This window comes from Ipomoea triloba, chromosome 6 (assembly GCF_003576645.1).
Source record: "Ipomoea triloba cultivar NCNSP0323 chromosome 6, ASM357664v1".
Classification (NCBI taxonomy): Eukaryota; Viridiplantae; Streptophyta; class Magnoliopsida; order Solanales; family Convolvulaceae; genus Ipomoea; species Ipomoea triloba.
Window position 1 is genome coordinate 17,649,540 of NC_044921.1, and position 26,566 is coordinate 17,676,105.

General features: G+C 34.6%; 4 protein-coding genes and 2 long non-coding RNA genes across 6 annotated transcripts; 5 read left to right on the top strand and 1 right to left on the bottom strand.

Moving 5' to 3' along the window:
• Positions 1-2,839: 2,839 nt before the first annotated feature.
• On the top strand, positions 2,840-5,794 carry LOC116022613. The gene is made up of 3 exons (XM_031263384.1): positions 2,840-3,054; positions 3,333-3,511; positions 5,411-5,794. The coding sequence occupies exons 1-3, from the start codon at positions 3,008-3,010 to the stop codon at positions 5,551-5,553; spliced, it is 369 nt and encodes a 122-aa protein (XP_031119244.1). The 5' UTR covers positions 2,840-3,007; the 3' UTR covers positions 5,554-5,794.
• Positions 5,795-5,840: 46 nt separating this feature from the next.
• LOC116022624 lies at positions 5,841-7,163 on the top strand. Its single transcript, XR_004099251.1, has 2 exons — positions 5,841-6,187; positions 6,953-7,163. It is a non-coding gene; the product is annotated as an uncharacterized LOC116022624 (long non-coding RNA).
• Positions 7,164-7,624: 461 nt separating this feature from the next.
• On the top strand, positions 7,625-9,800 carry LOC116022622. The gene is made up of 2 exons (XR_004099248.1): positions 7,625-8,063; positions 8,547-9,800. It is a non-coding gene; the product is annotated as an uncharacterized LOC116022622 (long non-coding RNA).
• A 131-nt stretch (positions 9,801-9,931) lies between these two features.
• Positions 9,932-12,410, bottom strand: LOC116022612. The gene is made up of 2 exons (XM_031263383.1): positions 12,258-12,410; positions 9,932-10,442 (listed from the first exon to the last, which is right to left on the bottom strand). Exons 1-2 carry the CDS (start codon positions 12,358-12,360, stop codon positions 10,159-10,161), a joined length of 387 nt encoding a protein of 128 aa, XP_031119243.1. The 5' UTR covers positions 12,361-12,410; the 3' UTR covers positions 9,932-10,158.
• Positions 12,411-13,685: 1,275 nt separating this feature from the next.
• LOC116022581 (stemmadenine O-acetyltransferase-like) lies at positions 13,686-15,908 on the top strand. Its single transcript, XM_031263338.1, has 2 exons — positions 13,686-14,282; positions 15,056-15,908. The coding sequence occupies exons 1-2, from the start codon at positions 13,749-13,751 to the stop codon at positions 15,803-15,805; spliced, it is 1,284 nt and encodes a 427-aa protein (XP_031119198.1). The 5' UTR covers positions 13,686-13,748; the 3' UTR covers positions 15,806-15,908.
• A 6,361-nt stretch (positions 15,909-22,269) lies between these two features.
• LOC116022615 (mitochondrial pyruvate carrier 1-like) lies at positions 22,270-25,370 on the top strand. Its single transcript, XM_031263386.1, has 5 exons — positions 22,270-22,313; positions 22,559-22,696; positions 23,689-23,743; positions 24,785-24,920; positions 25,151-25,370. Exons 2-5 carry the CDS (start codon positions 22,580-22,582, stop codon positions 25,188-25,190), a joined length of 348 nt encoding a protein of 115 aa, XP_031119246.1. The 5' UTR covers positions 22,270-22,313; positions 22,559-22,579; the 3' UTR covers positions 25,191-25,370.
• Positions 25,371-26,566: the final 1,196 nt, after the last annotated feature.

Here is a 26,566-nt window from a genome sequence, read left to right on the forward strand (position 1 = left end):
CATATAATTATAAAAAAAGAAGTAATCATAATAATATTAATCAATTTGACGATATTGCTCATAGATTTAACACCTATTTGACAAAAATTTTAACAAAAGACTATTTGTGGTAAAAAATAAAAGTCAAAGAACCATTTGTGGTCGAATTGAAAGTCGAGAACTAAAATGAGTACTAACCCAATAGTCAGATGACCATTTGTGGTAATTAACTCATAAAAAATTAACAATTTACATCGACTGATTTTCTCTTTTTGGAGAGAATGTGATTAGGGCTGTTAACGAACCGAACATTTGTTCGTGTTCGTTTGTTAAGGATTTTGGGGTGTTCGTGTTCGTGTTCGTTTGTTAAGGTTTTTGAAAATCATGTTCGTATTCGTTTGTTAAGCGTTCGTTAACGTTCACGAACGTGTTCGCAAACAGGTTCACAAACATGTTCATTTATGTTCATGAACACTTCGTGAACACTTAATAACCAAGCACCCGCACATGTTCATGAACACATCTTGTTCGTGAACAATAAATAATCTACGTTCACGAATATATATATATATNCGAGAAAATAAACCCTAAGAAATGGGAGGAAAGGGAGGAGTAGCGTTCGCGTTCTGCCTGGGGCCGCCCCTCTCTCTGTCTCTCTATCTCTCTGTCTCTCTCCCTCCCTTTGAAAGGAATACGGAAACAATAGAAAATTATGGATGGCGTGATATTGGGACCTCGGCCAATAAAATTGTGCCGCGTCTGCCAACTTTCCTTGGCCGGAATATTGGTCCAATTAGACTGCACCCTGGACTCTGGAGGAGAGAGTTACCGTTGGGTACTAACGCAGTAACGCAGCAATTGCATTAAAATGGTGATAGATTAGTTAATGCTAAGACTATTGTGAATTTTTATTTATGAAATACACCGAATCAATATGAAAATATAGTAAAAAGTGTAATACTTTTAAAAATATATATACTCTGTACAAGTTTTTACATTTTGATTTTAAAATATTATTATATTTTTGTTCATATAAGTAATAAAATACTTGTCAACATTACTTATAATAAAAATGTAATACTTTTAATAAAAAAAAATGTAATACTAAGTAACAAACATTTCATTACTTTTAATAATACATTTTTCAGTATAAGTATAACATTTTTATATTGACTCAATTCGATTCACGAATAATGATCCAAGAGACGGTTAAACCTTTTAGGGGTCTTTGGTACAATGATTATATTTGGTTGGTGATATAATATTTCTATATTTGGTTGAAGATATAGGTATGTAACTTTTTCATGAAATAAAATTTAAACAATTTACATGCCAAAGACCCTGTGGTATAATGGCACCCGGTGTCTCAGTTTATACTTCCACATGAATGATGGGAGTGGGTTCGAGTCCTTAGTGGAGTCAACTCTTAACTCGTTGTGCCTCAGTAACTACCACATTGTAGTCAGTAGTACTGTTAATTCGACCACAAATGGTCCTTTGACTTGGTCATAAAATAAAAATGTTTATACTTTTCACCAACAAGCATAATTGAAACAATTAACAAATATAAATACTCCTAAATAAAAAATAATGCACTTTATATATCGTAATTATGCGTACAAAATGAAGATTTAATATTAGAGCTATCTGTTTTAATTTAATCAACATATTAAAATGGAATAAATTTTTTTCAAAAACTTTGCTTCCATCATTTTCATGGTTGTTCATACATAGCCGATTAATAGTTTTCACTCTTATTTTCAAAAAAAAAAAAAATAGTTTTCACTCTTCATTAATCGATCAAACATTTTGTTTGGGACATAACTGAAGGCCGCCACCGTTGGATTAATATAATTAATCAATTACAAATTGCGAACATTAATCATGCATTTTTATTTAATTTGTTCATTTATGTAATTTGTCACGTCCATTTTGTTTTTATATTTATTAACGTTTATTAATGTTTGAAATTAATTATGTTGCCATATAATTATAAAAAAAGAAGTAATCATAATAATATTAATCAATTTGACGATATTGCTCATAGATTTAACACCTATTTGACAAAAATTTTAACAAAAGACTATTTGTGGTAAAAAATAAAAGTCAAAGAACCATTTGTGGTCGAATTGAAAGTCGAGAACTAAAATGAGTACTAACCCAATAGTCAGATGACCATTTGTGGTAATTAACTCATAAAAAATTAACAATTTACATCGACTGATTTTCTCTTTTTGGAGAGAATGTGATTAGGGCTGTTAACGAACCGAACATTTGTTCGTGTTCGTTTGTTAAGGATTTTGGGGTGTTCGTGTTCGTGTTCGTTTGTTAAGGTTTTTGAAAATCATGTTCGTATTCGTTTGTTAAGCGTTCGTTAACGTTCACGAACGTGTTCGCAAACAGGTTCACAAACATGTTCATTTATGTTCATGAACACTTCGTGAACACTTAATAACCAAGCACCCGCACATGTTCATGAACACATCTTGTTCGTGAACAATAAATAATCTACGTTCACGAATATATATATATATATATATATATATATATATATATATATATATATATATATATATATATATATATATACATAAACATGTTTGCGAACATTATTAAACGAACACTAAATGAGCTTATTCGCGAACACGAGCTTACCATTGCTCAGACTCTGTTCGTTTATTAACCGAGTTCTAAATTTTGTTTGTTAATGTTTGTTTACCTTAATAAACGAACGCTTATCGCTCGAACACGTGTAGTTTGTCGAAAGCTCTGTTCACTTGTAGCCCTAAATGTGATACCCTTGAGCCTTTGCAAGTTCGCAGATTCCTTTCGCCCTTTTACTAAATTTGCCATTTCCTTTTCAATTTCTCCCGCACCGCAGTCTTCATATTCTCTCAATCGCCCATTTGTTTTTCATGTTCCTCAAAACATACTAGTTTCTCAAGTCTCCCGCACCGTAGCCTTGACTTTGGAGCATGATATTTTGGTTTGTTTTAAATTGTCCTTCACCTCAAACCTGTTCGATGAAATGCCTGTGTCATGCTTGGAATTTGAACCACTGCATTTTTGTCCTCTGTACGCCCAACAAAATCTTTACATTGACTCTCTTTATCTATTTTTCTTCTTTTTGGTTAATATCATGATCTATCATTCTTGTTTCTTTGTGTATTTGCTAACTCAAATATCCCATAACAACTGAAACAGTAATGTGTATAATTATTAATTGCCCTTAGGAGGTAGGACTAATACTTTTGTTACCGTATTGGAATTTTAGATTAATCTTCATTCAAGGTTTTACTTTGGGTATGCAATATTTGATGCATGAGGTAATTAAGTTCCAATTTGTCTTGTAGAATATTTGAGAGACTAGATTTAAGGTGCACCATGGCTTTGAGGCAATTGTGTGGATTTTCTGATGGGGAGGTGATGAGATCAGATTGTAAGCCTTGTTCCAGATTCATGAGACAAACTGCTGCAATATTCTCAGTTGGAGGAGCATTAGGCTTTTGGGTGCTGTGCCGCTTGCACTATGGTATGCTTTTGACTCATTTTTTCCCCATGAAATCGAACTGTTTTATTTTTAGTTACTAATGTTATTATTACAACATTTACGTTCATTTTCTGGTATCCCCTTTTTCAGTGTTTCATCTTCTTATTTTGGATCATAAAGATATGGAGTATGTTATTTCAGTTTGACCTTTAAATTCAGAAAAAGGAAGAGAAAGAAACATGCCTTAAAAGAACATATTTTTCTATGATTTCTTTACTCGTGCCTAAGGACTGATTGAGTAGAAATCCTCTAACATTCTTGTGTCTTAAAATGAGTCTGTTGTACTTGTAATATATATATATATATATATATATATACTAGTATTTCCTGCGCAAAAATAGATGCCCAATATTAGTAATCTATATTAAAATCTTAGATTTATTTAGATTTTAGATATTTATATTATTGTATAATAATAATAATAATAATAATAATAATAATACTAATGTAAACCATTTTTATAAATTTGGTATTTATATTTTAGAAAATACGGAATAACTTATATAGTACTCCAATATATAATGTCTATATATTATTATCATTGAAGAAGATAAGAAAATATACAATGGATGCATGTGCATGGTAACAATTGTTGGAAAAGGTAACGGAAGTTATAACGGTAGGGGTATTTTTGACCAAAATATTGTATAGTACAACTCTTATAGCATAATGTATATAAAAAAAAAAGTAACGAAAAACCTTCATTCACACTTATTAGTTTTTAGATTTAGATATATACACACACATATATTCTCTTGGGTGGTCTTCATTATAACCTTAGTTCACAAGCTGTAATTTTTTTCCTTTGTCATTATTAGACTACTGACTTCATGTAAACAATGGAGGGTATATGGATCAATTGTTAGCTGAAACATTTTGCATTTTGTTTATCCTTTACTCATTCACTTTAAAGTTTTTGTCCCCTTCCCTTCCTTTCCTAACTTTGATATTACATTGTATCCCATAGTAGAAGATGCATCAACCAGTTCCTTGTTAGCTGTTAATTTTAACCAAATAGGTCACATTAATAACAACCTCAAATTCTTGGTTTTAATTGTAGCAATGAGTAGTACTTAAATATTAATTTCCTGATAGATTTACCTCAAATTCTCAGATTCTTGGTTTTAATTGTAGCAATGAGTAGTACTTAAATATTAATTTCCTGATAGTTTTATTTTTTTATTTTTTTTTTAAATACAACTAACTCTGAGGCTCGAACTCATGACCTCCCATATGGGAGAGCCACTACTCTGCCATCTGAGCACAAGGTGCTTGGCAATTTTTCTTGATAGATATAAACTTTTGTTAGAAAAAACCTCCTAGTGTGGCTAATCACATCTTGTTTCCAGTCTCCCCCACCCTTGTGGGCATGAATGTGCCTGCACAGACACTTTCAGCTTCCCACACTGGCAGTCCAACTTATCTCCTGTTTATCAGAAGATGAATATATTTATTAACAGAGGTTTTCTGGTTTAAATGCTACTAAAGGGAGATATGGTGCAACTACTCATTTAGAATTCAAATTAAGTGGTTAGTTAGTATTCTTCATTAGCTTGTATAATTAGGCCTTTTGTATGTCTGTCAACACAGTAAATACACTTCGATTACCTCTTTACAATGCAATGGAGTGTCATGAAATTTATCTTGAAGCCTTCTCAATTCCCCCCTCCCTCCCCAAACCTCCCAACCCCCAGTCACCAAACCAAATCAAGAAAGGAAACAAATTATTGTTCAATACTTCCCCAATATATCCTATGAGAAAATGAGTTTTTATGGTACCTTATGCTTCTTTGCTGCTTTACTTTGCTTGGGATTCATTTCACCATTATAATGCATAATTATATCCTTGCATTGTAGTTCATACTGTTCATGGTAATGCAGGCCCTAGAATCACAGTTCCTCGAAGTCTTAGTTGGGCAGCTTGTGGAGCAGTCTCTACGAGCTCTACCACTGCATTGCTGGTTCGCCTGTTTAGTCCAGAATGTGAACCTCAAAATATAGCTGCTTATGACAAAAAAGGATAGTGCTGCCTATTCACAAGCTTTGACTACCCTATGATGGCAGTTGGGGTCTTACACTTGGAATTATGGAGGTTGCTCGAGTTGAATAAATGAATTGATTATTGTCTTTATTGTCACTGCTGTGCTTGTTCTAGGAGCTTGTATTGCTGCCTTTTGAATAATATGAGATAGATAATGACTTTGTTACTGACTGCTGATAATGTATTTGTCCATGCACTACTTCAATGTTTTTCTATTTCATTCAGTTTCCTTTTAAATCCATAAGAATGTGTATTTCCAAAAATGCTAGGCCTATGCTGCAGTGCTTGAGCTCCAGCAAATATGTATATTTCTTCTTGTGAAATATGTGCTGGGTCATGGCTGCAGGGAAGCAAGCGATAGCCATATGCCAGTCAGGAGGTGAGTTTAAAACTGATATGGATGGTCTACTATCATATAAAGGTGGAGATGCTCATGCTTTGGAAATTGACAACCAAATGAATTATGAAGATTTCAAGATGGAGAAAGCTGAGATGTTTAACTGCAGTATTGCTACCTAGTCTATTAAACATTTCCTCCCCAGAAACAAGAAGACTGTCATTAAGGGATGCTTCTCAAAGTGCTGACTGTAACCCCTCCTGCAATACTTGCCCATCAGGTCAGCCTACAACTGAAAAGTTAGGTGAATAGGTATTTAGTTGCTTAGTCTGTTTTAAGATGTGTGAACTGTCTGCATCTGTCTTTTTTTATATCCCATCTGGCAATAATACAACTATACAGGAGGCCATTATGGCTCTAAAGATTACTGAAATTCACAAGCTGCTAAATATTCTTTTCTTGTTTTAACACTTTGCACTTTTTGTTATTTTCAAATTGTGTGGCATCTTGACATTGTGGCCGTTAGCCAGGCTGCTGACCTACAGCCAAATGCTGGTTGAATATTTGCTGATTATGTTTTCAATTAATTTACTTTACTGTGCATCATGTTTGTGTATGATGAGGTGACATGCATGTACATCCCAACATATTTCTTACTTCAGAAAAGAAAATGCCATCCAGTTCTTGTAGGCTTTTAGACTCATCAATTTGCTCTAGACAAATAAAATAATGTATGCAAAAACAGGTAAAATGAAGTGCACACTCTTCATTTCTCATGCTTTGGGCAATGCTTTTGCATTTGCTTTTCACTTGCTATGCCATTATTTGCTGCTGGGCAGTTGGTTTAGACATCACCTTGATATATTTGGTGTTTTTGCTTCAGAAATTTGATTCCTTCCTTATTAAAGTATTTGTTTGATGCCACCTCTAAATATACTTTGCATTGATGACTTAAATTTTTTGGTGTATAAGCTATGAGTACTTGCATGTGTTATGGTGTTCAGCTTCCTAATTTCTGTTGTTAATGCTCTCTTTTCTTTGCCAGGACATTGCACAAATCAACATGCTTTGTTTCCTACTTCTCTTGGAGCAAAGGTTCTTGTCATTCTTTACACAAATATATCAACTTTCAATCTACATTCCCCTTTTTTCTGCTGATAATCCTGATATAAGCTACTTGTAAATACACATTTGCCCTAAGTACAGTCTGGACCAAGCATTACATTATGTTGTAAATATCAGTTTTTTGCATTCCAGTTTTGTCCTCAAGTGTGCAGATGGTTTGTTAGTCTTTACAGCCACCTATTTTTGCCTTAAGCTCTGCCAATTATGCAACAAATAGACACCATAATGCGAAGTTTAAGCAGAAATTAGGGATGACAATGGGGCGGGGCGGGGAGTATCCCCCGAAACCTTGACCCTGTCCCCGTCCCTGGCAGGGAATTGAAAATAGTCCCCGCAAGGAATTAGGCAGGGACGGGAATTCCTCCTCCCTTGTCAACTCTTAGTTAAAATCTTAAATTAGTGTAATTTTTAATTTTAAAAACTAAAAACCTAACTTTTAATATATATATATATATAATTTTAAAATTATAATAATTATTTAGGAGCAGGGTGGGGAGGGGTATCCTTGTCCTCGTCCCGGACGGGAAATTACATACATTTTTCGTCCCCGTTCTCTGAAAATTTTCTCAATTCCTATCTCCGTCGGTTGATTTTGAAGCCTCTTTGTTTATATTTTGGTACAGAGAAGTATATGCAGATTTTTAATGCTGCTGCCCTTAACTACAAAGCTGTTATTAAATTAATTGGATAATTATAATAGTGTTAAGTACAATATGCTTTTGATTGCATGTGGGCACAGTGGCACTCTCAGTTTGTACAATTGTACTACAAGTATGCAATAGGTGATATGCAGTACAGTAGTTGGGGTATGAAAGTAGGAGAGAATTTTGGTACTACCATTTGTACTGCTATACTATTTTTTATGTCATTTGTCCTTCCATTAAAGTTGTGGGCAATTGGGCACGCAACACAATTCATTGACCCACTAACCATTTCTGGGAAATTTATGCCTACTATATATGTTTCTTGCTCTTCTGGTTTAAGCAGCAAAGCAGGTGGTGTTTTGGTTGAGGATTTTGTGTGCTTCTGAGGTAAAAGTTCTTTTAACGAGGTTTTCTCCTCGCCCTGTGACCCTAGCCGGCAAAGGACCACAAGGAGGTAAACCAGCCTAAGTTGTCCATAGCTGACCGGCTCAAACCCAGGGGTTTGAAGATCGAACCTCCAACCTCTCGGTTGTAAGTAGAGCACTCTTACCACCTGGACTGTCCTTACGGACTACTTCTGAGGTAAAAGTTGGGAAGGCGGTGGAGAGGGTAGACGGGGACGAGGCGGAGCATGAGATGGGCAGTTGGGGTTAAGTTGCTGCCCTTTCCATGCACTGCCTCTTCCCTGGCTCTCCTTTCCTCCATTCTTTTTCTGCTCTATGTTCATTCATACACCCTGCGCTTCTATTATTATTATTATTAGGAAAAATGTTCAAATTAGTATTGAACTACATGCAAAAGCACAAGCAATTATAGGTTCTTAAACTGTTTAAAATTATGCAATTTGATCAAATTTGACATGTTTCTCAGGTTATCTCTGATGTGGCAGTCTTTCTATTAAAAAATAAAGACTTTATTACAATATTAAAGCACACACAAAGAGTCAATATCACCCTCCACTGCAACTGGATGTCACTAGACAACAAGGTCTAGGCAGAACATTTTTTCTTATTATTATTAGATACGAGCTTTATGATGTATTGTTAGACTTCTGTTAAATTTATTACCGTCTTATACATATTGTATTATTGTGTGCGATTTTATCTCTTTATTTTGTATTAGCGTGAGTTTTTGACTTTTAGCCATTCAATTAAATACAATTGACTAACTATATTAAATTATTAATAAGGATTTATTTTTTGAAATGCTTTTGCCTTACCTTTTTCTGAAAATGACAAAATAAGTATTGTTGTCATATTAATTGAGTTGAGAAAATAAGGAAAATGACATGTGACAACATAGTTCATATCTATTTTCCTGTTTTCAAAAAAAAAAAGAAGGAAATTTCCTATTAAATAACAGAATATTTTGAGCAAAACATTTTCCAAATAGTATTTTGAGTAAATTTTATTTTTGGTCATTGACTATTATAAATGTCTCTTTTTTTGTCTTGATTTTTAAATTGATTAGATTTAGGTTCCATTTGAAAATCCATAAAATATTTTTCAGAATATGATTTACGAAAAAAATTACTCATATTTTAATTGAATTTTAAATTCAATTTTTGAATGCCATTAATGCTAATGAATTTCACTTCTCATATAAATACATGTGGTTGTGAAGTTTATTTGTGAACTCCAGTAATAAAAAAACAAATAGAGCTTGTTGGTGCACGGTGCACCTTTCGCCCACCAATAGCGCACAACAGGTGCCTACAGTGCAAAAGGCAACAGATTAGTGATCTCGACTTAGTGAATCTTTTCTTCCATTATGAACTGTTGGCACTAGTTTTACATTTTGTCTTCGTGGACCAAGGAGGAAGAGGGTTCGATGGGAAGAGAAGTGTATGGGGAGAGAAGTAAGGAGGTCAACCTCTTTCAATATAGTTGGCCTATCATGTTGATCCGAATGGATCATCCTTTCCACAAAGGTCAAGCTTTGCCTACTAAGCAAGAGGATAGCAAGTTACAAATTCTGTCTCGACAAGATATGTATTTCTATTACTATAAAATTCATAAATGTAGTTAATGGTGAAATTGCCATTATCCTTTTTGTAGTATTGAATCTTGTATGTGTTCTTAAAAAAAAGGAATTTATCCAACTTTCGAGGTCTTAAAGGGACTGTGTCAAGGCAGTTGTTATTATTATTATTATTATTATTTTTTAAATTCTTCTCTTTCCTGGTTGAAGCTGTAAAAACCAAATTTTGAGATTATTCTTAAAAAAAAAGCATTATAATATCAAATATTTAAAAATGAGCATAACTTTTCTTCATGGTGAATTATGCATGTTGCCAATCATGCCAAGAAACTCATATAGACAGATGTCACAACTCACAAACCTCAATTTTAACAACATAAATAACCAGTTGTTAGAAGAAGAATAATGTGATCCTAAATCAAATTACATGAGAATAAAGTAGCAGTGCTCCACTGCTCATCATACAAATTTTACATGAATTGTGTCCCTGCTATAAGTTGTGTCATGAGCTGCTTTGGACAATGCTATGACAAGGTGAAGTACTTGCAGAGGAACAGCTATCCTCATCAGGTGAGCTTACTGCCTGACGAGAACTTCTGTACCTTAAAAACAGGTAAGGAAGAGAAAAATTTCCCGTCTTTCGTTGTTGTCTTCGTGAATCCTCTGTCAAATCACAAGACGAAGAATCCACATCGATTGCAGAAGATGCTTCATCTCCTTTCGAATCCTCCAAACATGTGCTTATATCACGCCGAGAACCTTCTTTTAACTTCAGCAGTGTAGTCTCTGCAGCACAGATAAGGCAAATCAGGTACATTTTAAAACTTGAAAGCCTAATGAAGCTTGAGTTGTTTCTGTACATATGCAGCAGTCATCAGTTCTTTGGTTTTAGCAGTATCAGAAGAAGAGAGATTTGCTGCCATTTTTGCTTATTTACCAAGAATCTTGAACTTCATGAACTGGAATCCACATTATGGCATTACAAAGGAAATTTGGAACATATTTCTCCCCAAATTTCAACACAACTTATCATGCTATAGAGATTAAAAAAAATTCCCCAAAATCCTAATATTACTAAGGGTGTGTTTGGTTCGCACATGGAAATTAGAATCGGAATGGGTATCAAATACTTGGTAATCCTAATGGGTTTTGGTGAAAATATTTTTCATGTTTGCTAGTAGAGTGAAATGGGAATGACTATTAATAGTTGAAAAAAGGGGAGAAGGAATGGAAATGAAACCCTTATTTTATTAGAGAATGAGTTTTGCAATTAATGGGATAATCAAAATCTATAGTATTGTTCTAAAAACCTGTAAACCAAACCATAGCAATGACTTTGATACTCATTCATGATAGCTAAATCTGTAAACCAAACACACCCTAAGTTAAATTGTGAAAGATTTTGGTTCCTATAACTTCAGCCATATGAGAAAAACTTACACCCAAGAAAAACTTCTTTCAAGCAAGGTTATAAGAAGTCGTTAGGAAGGGAAAAATCCTAATTGCAAAAACTGAAAATCAACTATTGTGGGCAGTATGTTCTATTTAAGGTTACTCCCCAAGTGCATAGTAGAGCCGATCGTACGGTTTATAGACCATCAAATTCACACAAATGAAATGAAAAATAGGTCCATGTAAATAATCAAGACCTCGCAAACAACACTTCTTCCCCATATAGAGTTCAGAAATAGAATAATGCTAAATACCTCTCCTATTTTTCCCTCCAGTCCATCTTTCATGATATGTTATTATTTATTTAGTTACTATTGTTTTTTTTTTTTTTACTCTGATGAGTCAGCCAATGCATGGACAAATAAATGAAAATCACACCAAAAGGAGTAAGTTATCCTATTATAAATATCACAAATTTAAGTTCTAGTTCACAATTGACAAATATTTTCACTATTAATTGCACGATCCACAAAAATATATGCCTAATATTAATACTCAATGTTAAAATCTTACTCCGTATATATTAAAGAGTTAAATTCTATCAAAATTCTTTGCCTTTGGTGGCAATTCCAAATTTAGTCTCAAACTATCGTTTTTGTCATTTAACATTGCAAACTATAATCATTCTCATGACTTTTGTTATTTTTAATAAGGACATTTTTGTTTTTTTTCGTATTTTTTTCACAATTTCAAATGGTTTAATCGTTTTAGGATTTAGGTAACTTCTGACTTTTAATAACCATATTTTTTAACGGGTTTTAGTAAAGTCTTAATCTAATAAAATCCATATAATATTATAGTAAAGTCATAATCTAAGTACTGAAAAATGCAAGATTAAATCCCAGTAAATCTTATTGATCACTAACAAATGCTCCATAATCTAATAAAATCCATATAATTGTTACCCGTTTTAATGTTATTTGGCAGTTACATTCATACGGTCCAGGATCAACCAAAAATTCCCCTTTTTACAGTATAACAATAACAATTCCTTGAATATCCAATTCATCAGGAAAAATTTAAGAAGGGAAAGGGAAAAGAAAAACCACTTTCTCAAATTCAACCTAAAATAGTACACATAAATTGAAATTTCTGGACCGAAATTGAAAGTAAAGGAAAGAAAAGAGATGAGGAAAGCTAAACGCGTACCATAGATGGAGAGATAATCTGATTTCATGAGCTTGGGAGATTGCCTCTCCAACTCCAACTGCTCCAACGAGCTAATCGACGATCTCCTCACTCTTCCCAGCATTTCTCTCTCTCTCTCTCTCTCTCTCTCTCTAGGGAGAAGTGCACAGAAGAAATGGCCGATCTCTTTGAAATGATGAAATCTAAGTGCATTTTGGAGTTTTGATTTTTGGTGGCGGCAAAAAATGGTGCGGAAGAGCGGGAATCCCAAAACCTTCACTTTCCAAATCTATGTAATTTCGGACAATGCATGATTTTGGGCCTGATCTGGGCTCTCGCCCCTCATCTTTCACTAATTGGGCCTGGAACTAGATAATCGAACGATTATTACGTGGACCGTGGTCACCGTGGTTTGTGGACCAATCGTTATTGCGTGGACAGTGGTCCACACAGCTGTGCGGATCACGTTCTAAAAATAACGTCGTTTTGTTTAGTTTTATTTTTTCGCATGCTCAATTGCAATAATAATTCATAATGTACATTATTTTAAAACATAATATATAATATTCTAAATCATAATGTATATTATTTTAAAACATAAAGTACATTATATTAGCTCAGATGTTTCATTATTCTAAGACATAATGTACATTATTTTAACACATAACATACATTATCATAACACGTAATGTACATTATTTTAATACATAATGTACATTATTTTTACTCATAATATTCACGGGGATATTTCGGACCGTGGTCCACACAATAATTTGCCTATGTGGACCACATTCTAAAACGACGCAATATACATTATTCTAAAGTATAAAGTATATTATTCTAATTCATAAAATACGTTTTTATAACTCATAAAGTACATTATTCTAAAGCATGAAGTACATTATTTTAACTCATAAAATACATTATTCTAAATTATAAACTACATTATCTAACTTAGAAGGTTTATTATTCTGAACACATAAAGTACATTATTCTAACTTATAAAATACATTATCTTGTCCAAAAAAATTAATTATTCTAACACGACTGTAGCAAACTACATACTTTTTCAATGACAAATACTATTCAAAAGCCTTTCAAATTTTGATTTTCTCAACTTATAGATATAGTTTGAGAATCAATTCAATTTCTCGTTATATATTCTGATACATAGTTCATCTCCTCACTGCATAACAACTGTTCTCATCAATCGGTGTAGCTGGCATACGAATGTCAATTATTAATGATTAGAAGACAAATTAATGGTCCCATTTTGATGCCAAGATTTTCTAAGCATATTTTAGTGGGATTCCACGAGAGAATGAATTGTACGTACTATCCGAAACAGTACAAACATTATACATATAAATATAGAATACCTGCATCAATGAATGTTAAATAAATGTACAACGACTGTACTATAGATAAAATGGTAATTAAATTTGTAATTTTTTCCTTTATACATTACTTATAGCAAATTAATTCCAAGCATACATTCAAGCAAGTGAAAGAATGAAGTTGAACATAGTTTCTAAAGAGCTAATCAAGCCTTCCATTCCCACTCCACCAGAGAATCTGGGTTACAATCTCTCCTTCTTAGATGAACCAACCCCACACTTCTACATCCCACTGGTTCTTTACTACCACAATCACACCCACACAAACCAATCCGAGATTCTGAGCCGTTTAAAGAGCGCTCTCTCCGAAACATTGACCAAATTTTATCCCCTGGCCGGGCGAAACAAGGGGCAAACACTGGTCAGTTGTAGCGACGAAGGGGTTTGCTTTGTGGTGGCTCGAGGTGAAGGGATGATTGAAGAGATGATTGGGTCGGCGGATGGGAAGGAGTCGGAGAAACTGGTTCCTTACGGGAAGGGGGACGGCATCTTGGCGAAAACGGAAGAGCTTTTAGGCGTGCAGGTCAGCTTGTTTAGTTGTGGTGGGGTGGCTATTGGGGTCTGTATTTCGCATAGGGTTGCGGATGTTTGCAGTCTTTGTGCATTCCTTCAAGGCTGGGCGGCTTGTGCTTGCGGAGATAAGATCAAGGTTAGTTGATAAGATTCTTAATATATGCCAATTCTTAAAAAGTTTATTATCGAAATGGTCCCAGGATTATTGTGAAATTATCAATTTGATTCTCGATAATTTTTTGTGCCTAAAAGTTCTCGACTTTGAAAAATTTAACCAGTTTGATCCTCCGTTTATTTTGCCGTTAAACATTCGTTAAAACGAGACCAAATTGATAATTTTGCTATAGTCAAGTGACTATTTCGGTAATTAATTTTTTAGAAAAATTATGCATGTAATAATAAAGATAACTTAATATTTATTATTTAGAGTTAATACCTTCAATGGTCCTCCGAGTATTAGCGATTTATACGCTCTGGTGTCTCGACTTTTAAATGACCTCCAATGGTCCTCTAAATTGTAAAAAATAATCACCTATGGTCCTAATTCTTAAAATAAATCGAGTTTATGACCAGACGTCCTAAAAGGACCACATGTGATTATTTCTAAAAACTTGGAGGACCATTGGAGGTCATTTAAAAATCGATGGACTATAGCTTGTAAATCGCTAATACTCGAAAGACCATTGAAGGTATTAACTGTTATTATTTATTATTTTAAGTGTAAAAAATGTTCATTTAAAGGGAAAAAATTGTCACTTGAATTACTAATGTAAATAAATGAATAAGTCAGAGAAAAAAAATATTTATAAGCATATAATTCATGGTGAATAAAAAATTCTCATTTTTCCGAATAACAAATTTAGTTTTGTAAGCTGATCTCACCGAATGCGTTTGCGTTCTGCATCATAGGTTAGTCCAGTGTTCAACGGATCGTCTCTTTTCCCGGCGAGAGGGACGCCGGATTTCAAGCCGCCGGAAAGCTGCTCTGCTCTTCAGCCACCTCCGGAACCGCTAGCGACTAAGAGGTTTGTTTTCAGCGCCTCCGCCATTGACGAAATGAAGGCCAAACACACAAAAACAACAAACACCAACACTACTCCGGCGTCGCGTGTGGAAGTCGTATCCGCCTTATTGTGGAAGCGCTGCATGGCGTCAAAGGAGCACAAAAACGGCGCCGTCTCAGCCAACACGTTCCCGGTAAATCTCCGGCGGAGAATGGCCCCGCCCCTGCCGGAATATTCCTTCGGGAACCTCTACCAGACGGCGAGCGCGGTGGCGGATTGGGAGGAAGACTGGCCGAGCTTGGTAAAGAAGCTAAGAGCGGCAAACGAAAGGATTGATAGTAGCTATGTAACAAAACTGAGGGGCGAAAATGGTTTTGAGGTTTTGAAGGAGAATTTTAGGCAAATTGGGAGGCTAATGGTAGAAAGTGATGTTGTGGTGTTTAGGTTTACAAGTTGGTGTGGGTTTCCCGTTTATGAGATGGATTTTGGGTGGGGGAATCCAGGTTGGGTTAGTACTCCTGGGTTTGGTAGCATTGATACGGTTATATTGTTGGATTCTAGATATCCTGGTGGAGTTGAGGCATGGGTCACCATGGCTGATCAAGATATGAGCAGGCTTGAACAAGACAGGGAACTCCATTCCTTTACTTGTTAGATGCATGCTTGAATAGTTGAATGATGTAACAAGATATGAAATGTATGTGTGGATTTTAATTTCTTAATGAGGTGAAATAATATGTGTCTAAGTTACAAAGTAAGCTTGTAAAATCCAAAATAAAGCTGTTTTTTTTTTTTTGGGTGGGGGGGGGGGGGGGGGGGGGGGGGGGGGGGGGGGGGGGGGGGGGGGGGCCCTCGTTATACCGTGGACCGTGGTCACAAAACGACATCGTTTCAGTGGGAGAAGGAACTCCGTAAAAGATATTGCAGTTCATCTAAAAAAATACTACCTTACATTTGTTTTTATATTATCGAATTAAACTTTAGTTATATCGAAATGTAACTGTAGTTGTGTTGAAATGTAACTGCAGTGTATATGAACTGATAGTGAATAACAGTTTCACATTTGTGTTTTATATTATCGAATGAAACTGTAGTTATATCGAAATGTAACTGTAGTTGTGTTGAAATGTAACTGCAGTGTATATGAACTGATACTGAATAACAGTTTCTCATTTGTGTTTTATATTATCGAATGAAACTGGAGTTATATCGAAATGTAACTGTAGTGTATATGAACTGATAGTGAATGATAGTTTCACATTTGTGTTTTATATTATCGAATGAAACTGTAGTTATATCGAAATGTAACTGTAGTTGTGTTGAAATGTAACTGCAGTGTATATGAACTGATAGTGAATAATAGTTTCACATTTGTGTTTTTATATTATCGAATGAAATTGTAGTTATATCGAAATGTAACTCCAGTTGTGTTGAAATGTAACTGCAGTGTATATGAACTGAAAGTGAATGGCGCGGAACGGTGGCCATTTCATCTATCTGTTTTCATTAATTAAAACGACGTCGTTTTGATGCGCGGTCCACAATCCATTGTAGACCACAGTCCACGATATAATTTTTTGGGGGGGGGGGGGGACTACGCATTTGGGAGTTCAAAAACCAAGATGAAAAAAAGGAAAGAATATAAAACTCAACAAGTGAAATTACAACTTGACTCTACAATAGTAAGACTGACAGTGACCCCTACAACATCCAAATCAAGCAAATGAATGAATATTTTCATCGGGAAGAAAATCCAAAAGCAGTTATACCCCATGAGAGGATGTAGAAAAATACATATATTTTTTATATTGTATTATGCAATGATATATGGTATATATGGGAAGAGTAATTTTATACGGAGTATGTATTTTCATTTTTTATCACCAATGATTTTTAATACGCCCAACTCACCATGAAATCGGATTGTTAATGGATAATGGGTATAAAATATACACAGGATTGATATGCCTGAATACTTTTACAATAATACAAACATGATGTACAAGTGTACTGACTAAATAAAGGGGATAAATTTTACCGAAGGAGCTCGCTACCAAGCCCAACCACAGGGGTGTACCACTACTACTAACTAGTGGACCACATAAGACAAGCACCGTATTGTGTCTTTGACTGAGAGAGAAGTCAAGACTCAAGAGAGAAAAAAGAGATGATGATGGTCTGAAATGAACACCACTCCTATGGTCGCTTGTTGTTGACAAGTGTGCGGACCACAGCGCTTTGCCCTCCTTGCCATATGCGCGCGTGTCCCACTAGGTGTCGCACTTTCTCGCCAAACATCTCCTCGTGCGCCACATCATAGAGCACATTCGAGGACCAAACCAACCGTCCGAAGACCGTGCATGTACCCCCACTTAGCCATTTCACTGCCCGGCGAGCCGTCCACCCGAGTTGTTTGTCATCTCCGACGAGCCATCCAGGCGGTTTGAACTAATTTGGGGCAACTTGACGAGGGGCGGAAATGCCAAAAGGGAGTAGACCAAGGAGCGGCCCACCGCCCTAGCGATTTGCTTGACCCCCACAGGATCGGCCACTCACCAACGAGCCTAGATCTAACACGGGGTTTGCCAGTTGGTGCCCCCACTACTATCTCCACCGCTCGTTTTTCCGAATTGTGCTCCATACCGTGCTGCTAAACTTGCCCTTTTCCCTTTTTTCCTAAGCTTTGCGCTGTGACACCATGTACTTTATATCTTACCACACTTTGATCCCAAGCGTTCTTAATGCCTTCAGTCTTTGCGCTGTGACACCATGTACTTTATATCTTATACTTATCCCTTCAGTCTTTGCGCTCTGATCCCTTGTATTTAATGCCTCACCACACTTTGACCCCTCAAACTCTATTTCTCAACGTAATTTAGGCCTGAAAAAACAATCCCCTTTGTGCTCCAATTATTTACACATCTAATTCACGCTCAAATCTCCCTTTTCTAGCCTAATTGACATTAGGCACATGCCCCATCACCTATGATAGTCTNGGGGGACTACACATTTGGGAGATCAAGAACCAAGATGAAAAAAAGGAAAGAATATAAAACTCAACAAGTGAAATTACAACTTGACTCTACAATAGTAAGACTGACAGTGACCCCTACAACATCCAAATCAAGCAAATGAATGAATATTTTCATCGGGAAGAAAATCCAAAAGCAGTTATACCCCATGAGAGGATGTAGAAAAATACATATATTTTTTATATTGTATTATGCAATGATATATGGTATATATGGGAAGAGTAATTTTATACGGAGTATGTATTTTCATTTTTTATCACCAATGATTTTTAATACGCCCAACTCACCATGAAATCGGATTGTTAATGGATAATGGGTATAAAATATACACAGGATTGATATGCCTGAATACTTTTACAATAATACAAACATGATGTACAAGTGTACTGACTAAATAAAGGGGATAAATTTTACCGAAGGAGCTCGCTACCAAGCCCAACCACAGGGGTGTACCACTACTACTAACTAGTGGACCACATAAGACAAGCACCGTATTGTGTCTTTGACTGAGAGAGAAGTCAAGACTCAAGAGAGAAAAAAGAGATGATGATGGTCTGAAATGAACACCACTCCTATGGTCGCTTGTTGTTGACAAGTGTGCGGACCACAGCGCTTTGCCCTCCTTGCCATATGCGCGCGTGTCCCACTAGGTGTCGCACTTTCTCGCCAAACATCTCCTCGTGCGCCACATCATAGAGCACATTCGAGGACCAAACCAACCGTCCGAAGACCGTGCATGTACCCCCACTTAGCCATTTCACTGCCCGGCGAGCCGTCCACCCGAGTTGTTTGTCATCTCCGACGAGCCATCCAGGCGGTTTGAACTAATTTGGGGCAACTTGACGAGGGGCGGAAATGCCAAAAGGGAGTAGACCAAGGAGCGGCCCACCGCCCTAGCGATTTGCTTGACCCCCACAGGATCGGCCACTCACCAACGAGCCTAGATCTAACACGGGGTTTGCCAGTTGGTGCCCCCACTACTATCTCCACCGCTCGTTTTTCCGAATTGTGCTCCATACCGTGCTGCTAAACTTGCCCTTTTCCCTTTTTTCCTAAGCTTTGCGCTGTGACACCATGTACTTTATATCTTACCACACTTTGATCCCAAGCGTTCTTAATGCCTTCAGTCTTTGCGCTGTGACACCATGTACTTTATATCTTATACTTATCCCTTCAGTCTTTGCGCTCTGATCCCTTGTATTTAATGCCTCACCACACTTTGACCCCTCAAACTCTATTTCTCAACGTAATTTAGGCCTGAAAAAACAATCCCCTTTGTGCTCCAATTATTTACACATCTAATTCACGCTCAAATCTCCCTTTTCTAGCCTAATTGACATTAGGCACATGCCCCATCACCTATGATAGTCTTGCTATGATTGTTTAATTTTACCTCATGGCTTCACCAAATCAAAGCCTTCAGTCCCTTCACGCTGTCACACACACCCTACCCTAAAAGTCCTTAACCCAATAAATAATTCCCAAATTCTAAACTTCGCACAGCCGCACAAGTTACACCACCAGGCGCTGGGCACACCGCACACTCCCAGACTCAATTGCAGTGGCGCTGTCCCTATCGAAGCTTTCAGGAGTTGCATCTCGCACTATCAGCTCGCAGGTTAACTAGCCCAACCGTCGTAGGAGACTTTGAGTCCTTACATCCAATAGGCAACAAACGCCAATAGGTGGACACATACTATTTTCTGTTTATGAATTTTATTATACTAAGACATCAATATTCATTATCTTCTATGATTAAATAGAAACAACACTGGTGACCACAAAAAAAAAAGGTTTGATTTGAGTTTTATGCATTTATTAATTATCTTAGCAAAGTGCCAAAATATCACACTTGTTATATTTTCCGATTTGTAAAATTCATAAATATATATATACACACACACATCATGAGTGAGTTTGGAAATTCATAGGGCTTGGTGGACTTTTTAGCCTGTCTTGTCGCACGGTGGGTTTTGGACTGCCCGGCATCGTCAAATTGTTTCGAAGGCTCTAGTAATGACAAATTATGCTATGGACTCGGGTTCACCTTGCAAGATGGATTCATAATTTTAGAATTTTATGTTCATAATTTTAAAACTCTATGTTCACAATTTTATATCTCAATATACAAAATTACATTACTCAATATTCACAATTTTTGAACTCTATATTCACAATTTTGTTATATAAATTAAAAAATTGTGTTATATTGTTGAACAAAGAGTTTTGATACTGTTGAATATAGGGTTATATGAAATTGTGAATGTAGAGTTATAAAATTGTGAATATAGAGCTATAAAATTGTAAACAGAGTTATGAATTGTGAACATGGAATTATGAAATTGTAAACATAAAGTTATAAAATTGTAAATATGGATTTATTAAGTTATGAACAGGGACCATGGCATAACAACTGTATAGTAATAGGTACATAATTTATTAACTATAGTCAATAGCGTCTCCACTAAGATTCGAGCTCATGACCTCTATCTGGGGAGCCACTTTGTGTACTAAACCACAACATCTTGTATGTATATAATATGAATGGCATTTTGAACTAAATTCACAATATAAGATCAACCTTCATCAAATTAATCGTTATACCCTGCACCACGGTGCACATAGCAATGTGCACCACATACGTAAAACGACGTCGTTTCGGTGTTAGTAGACGCGGACGCGAATGACTCAGGGAATTTATTATCTATAATGCACATAATCATTATCTATAATACACAGAACGTTTGCCTAGAATACACAGAATGTTTGTCCAGAATGCACAGAATATTGACACAAAATACACAAATGTTAGTGGACGCGAATGACTCCAGAGAATTCATTATCTATAATACACATAATCATTATATAGAATACACAGAACGTTTGCCTAGAATACACAGAATGTTTGCCCATAATACACAGAATATTGACGCAAAATACACATAACTCATCCTCCTAACATTCGAATGCACAAACACATCACAACTTGTGTTAATAACATGAATACACATAATATTTACACAAAATACACAGAACTCATCCTCCTAAACATTCGAATGCACAAACACATCACAACATGTGTTACTAACATGAAATCACAACATGTGTTACTAACACGAATACACATAACGGTTGCCTATAATACACAGAACGATTGCCTAGAATACACAGAATGATTGCTTGAAATACACAGAATATTAACATAAACACAGAGACCGGCCGAAACGGGAAACGTGATTTCCAAAAAAAAAAAGGACGATTAGTTTACAATACTCAAAACGACGTCGTTTAGGTACGTGGTGCATATTATTACGTGCACCGTGGTGCACAGTATAATTTGCCTCATCAAATGGTATAATAATTGAAACGTTAAAATGTCAGCTGAATATGAGACAAGTGGGCCATTTTAAGTATGGTATGAACCAACAATTCCATAAATTAAGGGACTGTTATGTCCAAGAAAACGTGTCAAATTGATGACAACGTAACTACCCATCATTCATTTGGTTTTTCCGTAACTTAGGCCCCACTATTATTTATTTGATTTAAAAGTAACTAAGGACTACTAGTCTATGTTTTCAAAAAAAAAAAAAAAAAAAGACTACTAGTCTACATACCGGTAACTTATCAATGTTTTTGTACAATCATGCGACACACCACACTTGATGACTCTCTTTATTATTTTAATTTTCAAATAATTGATAGAGACTTGTGGGAAACGTATTATACTTGAGAAAGTAAATGTACTTATCCTTAGTAGTTTGGTTTCAAACTTTCAACTCTATCTGAGAATTGTTCAAAAAAAAAAAAAAAAAAAAAAAAAAAAAANAAAAAAAAAAAAAAAAAAAGACTACTAGTCTACATACCGGTAACTTATCAATGTTTTTGTACAATCATGCGACACACCACACTTGATGACTCTCTTTATTATTTTAATTTTCAAATAATTGATAGAGACTTGTGGGAAACGTATTATACTTGAGAAAGTAAATGTACTTATCCTTAGTAGTTTGGTTTCAAACTTTCAACTCTATCTGAGAATTNAAAAAAAAAAAAAAAAAAAAAAAAAAAAAAAAAACTCTATCTAGGAAGTTCTGAAAACCATTTTTCATTTTATTCCGACGAATTACGGTAAATCTTCTCAACCTCTGCTCTTCTCTTTATCCCTATACATATTTTCTGAGTTTTGAAACTGATTCTATCATCACAATCCATCAACATAAGTTTGCTGGTTTTTTTTTTTTTCTTTGGAGGGGGTTGAGAAAAATTAACCTTTTGTTTATGCTGTAGGAGGTACCAGGTAGCGTAGAATTATATATAGTTTATTTTATGTATATATTTATAAGCATATATGAGATTAAATATGATTTGTGTAGGTGATATAGTATAGGGCGGAGATGTGGTCGGGGAAGAAGCAAATGATGGCATCGTTGGGAGCGTATTGGAGGAGTCCAGTGGGACCTAAAACAACCCACTTTTGGGGTCCTATGGCAAACTGGGGACTTGTCATTGCAGTATGTTTGTTTCATACTTCCCTAATTCAATTATGTTTATTTTTTTTTTGGTTCTATAAAACTTTATTGGAGAAATTTAGATTGTGTTTACTAGCTGTAGCTCTAATAATTCTTTAGAGATTTTTTTTCTTCAATTTTTCATTCTCCATTTTTGTTTTTTATATTCAATTCTGACTTTAATTTTCCATTTCTCAAAAAAGGAAGAATTTGTTTATTAATTATATGTTTCCTAATAGGCAAGAAAATTTAGGTTTTTTGTGGACAAAAGACAGAGTTCTCTAACTTTAGATAAAGATGAAAAAAAATTATATTATAGAAAATGTTTTTAGTCTTCTAATGACAATAGAATAAAACAAAGTACATTAATTTTTTTATTATTATATTGGTGATTGATATTTTTATCAAATCATCATAATCCCCTCTGCATTTCTCCACGAGTCCACGAATTGACACCTTCGGATAGAATTTTATATCAGTTTCACAAGAAATTGCAAAATAGTACAGAGTATATTAGTATTTAAGTTAGAGTCAAACATGTACTCTTGAATTACTCCGTAATTTTTATAGTGAAATTATTAGAGTTTTAACTTGAGTACTTTATATTAATGCTCTCCGGTGTTTCAGATAGCAAATATTCATGATTCTCAAGTCCCAATGTCTTTCTTTCATTCCTTTCTTTTTCATTGATTATGGTGGTTTCATGCAATGAAAAAACATTACAATTAGGAAAATTTTGATCAACCCAATTGATCATTTTTACTTTTCTTAATTTTCTCCTCAAATAGGATAGGGAGAGCTCTCCAAATGGTTCTTAAGAGCGTCTTTTTATTTTAAATTTATGCACCAATGCTTCATTAATTAATATAAAATATTGAATCGTAAATAATTTGAGTTATACTTATATATAAACTTAAAAAGAGAGAGAGAAGAAATAATGAGGTCTTAATTGTCAAATTTATTTTTAAAATTCCATTATTAATCGATTTGTGTAGGGAATAATGGACGTAAAGAAACCACCGGACACTATATCTGGCAACATGACGGGAGGTAAAGAATTTGTTCATATATTGCTCTAGTTGGGACGTTGGGTAGAATGGTAATGTTTTTTTTTTTTTTTTTTTTTTTTGAGTACTAATGACTATGTTACAATGTAGTATCTGTTCATAACTACTTTGTTCATAACTACTTTCTCAACCTACTGAAGCACAAAGAATCAACACAGAAATACGGAGTAGTAATAAAAAATAAATTTAGAAAAATACATGTTTAGGAGTTTGAATCTATATTTTAGATTTACTTAAAGGCTGTCCTCAACCATGCCAATTTCCCATCTTTCTAATCTATGTGGCAAGAGAGAGTTTTTATTTATTTATTATTATTTAATGCCATGTGTGTTGCAATAGGAGAGATAAATTACTAAATTAGCAAAAGGAGAGAATGAAAAAAGTGGGAGAAAAAACATGGTAAATTGATTTGTGTACTTTTTTTTTTAAATCTTTTTTATTTCCTATTATATTATTTAGTTATTATATTTATAATATAATATGCAAATTTCAAATAGTGAAGAATTTACAAATTTGATGATGTGGAAGTGTGACATATTTTAAAAAGTGAGAGAAATTTCTAGGTTAAGGATATCCTAAGAGTAAGGTAGTAGATAAAAAAAAAATTAGCATACTCCTGAGAACCTAACTCAGGAATAGATTAATACAAGGGTTCTAATAATAGCAAGGGGAATAGTTCATAATAAAAATCATTACCAAATAAAGGAATACGTCTATCCCCTAGAATGTTACTCCGATCCATTCCAGCTTAATCCGCGAACCAAACATGTTGTTAGCATTTTAAGTATTAAATCATTTTCAATTGTGATTTCCTTGAGCTTTTTCCAGTGTGAATTATTAACATTGAAAATAAAATTAGAAAGCCATGACCATTGCACCAATTATTTCTTACAAGTGGAAAAAAAAAGTCTTATTTATTTATTTATTTATAAGTTAGGAATGAAAAGCGGTATTTTTCTCATTAAATAATATGCCAAACTTGATAATGATATATATGTTGTGTACGTTTTGGTTGTTGGAGCAGTGTTATGCGTGTTTTCTATGCTGTGCATGAGATTTGCTTGGATGGTGCGACCTCGCAATCATCTACTTTTGGCGTGCCATGCTGCAAATGAGTCCGTCCAACTTTATCAACTCTCGCGTTGGGCTACGCATAACTGGTACGTTCAAGTTAAAACTCGATGATAAAAATCAATAGTTCATTGATATGTTTAGAATTAAATCAATTAATGATTTATCGTGATTTGTTTATAAATAAATGAGAATCTAAATTTTATGTCCTACATTCAAAATTTCAATTTAGGAAATTTGAAATAATGGCACATAGAGGGCATGCATTGTGCTAATTTTTAAATGGATAATCATCTCGTGATTTTCTTTTCGTTCTTAGGTACGTGACACAAACAGAAGAAGAAGATAATCAAAAGTGATTTAATTGGTTTGTTCAAAACAACCTTCTTATGCCTCGCAATAAGAAAATATGATATGAAGTGATAATGAGCCCTTAAGAGGGATCAAATGTTTGTATTATTACAATTAGGGTTTATAATATGACCATCATTTTAGCAAGTTTTATGATTATAAACAATGATTATACATTATTCATTCAACCCCTTATAATATCTCTAGTATGATTTGTATTATTATTAAATAGTAATTATCTTTCAAAAAAAAATAATATTATTATACAACATATAAAATAAATTCAAATTTTTTTTAAAATTCATAGCACCACTTAGGTAAAACTTTACTCGTCAATTAAAGTTTGTAGTATAATCAATACTCAATAGTAACACATAAGTGTTGTCAAATATGCAGACGAATTAAATATTTAATTTATACGTTAATAATTCAATTAAAATAGCTTTACTAAATGATATGATGAGCACACTATTTTTTATTTTTTTTTGGAAGAATGTCACTTTTACGAGGCGTTCGATTGGTGGGAATTACAATTACATTCCTACTTAATTCCCACCTAATTTCGAATGCAATTAAATTCTTTTGTGCCAATGACCTTGTGGTCTAGTGGCATCTGGTGTCCCAGTTAACACTCTCACATGGATGAGGGGAGTGTGTTCGAGCCTCAGTGGAGTCAACTGTTGACAATATTACATTGTAACCGAGTCAGCAATATTACATTGTAACCAAGTCAGCAGTACTCAAACAAAAAATTCGTTTGGTTGGAAAGAATCTCATTACCCCTCATGGAAAAAAATCCTTTCGTTTGGTTGGAAAGAATTGCAATTCTCTCATTTTCATGGAATTAGAATCTCATTACCCCTCATGGAATTTTAATTTCATGGATTAAAAAGACAATGATGAGACAAAATTATCCCTCCCTTTTTTTTAACCTAAAATTGATGCCTGACCTTCTCTTCTAAATTATAGTGTGTGTATTATTTTTCGACTTCTCTTTGTGTATGTTCATTTAAATCTTTATATGCAATAACTATTCAAAATTTGCATTCTTTATATGCATTGTTTAATTATATATAACAACTTTCATGTATATGTAGAACTCTTCAAATTTTGTATTATTTATATGCAACAACTCTAACAATTTGTGAATTAATTTTGATAGGGAATATATCCCATATATACGACCCTAAATACTCTATACGTATGTTCGGTGTATTGTACGAGGATGAGCCTATAAAGAGGCACTAACCCTTCAAGGGAATGGACTTTTTGCCCTTTATACTCTCCCTAGAGAAAACACTCATTGATTCATCCTAACTCTCTTTACTATATTCAATAGTAACCGTGAATGCGAAAGCTTTCAGGAGCTCATATTTGGCTATCT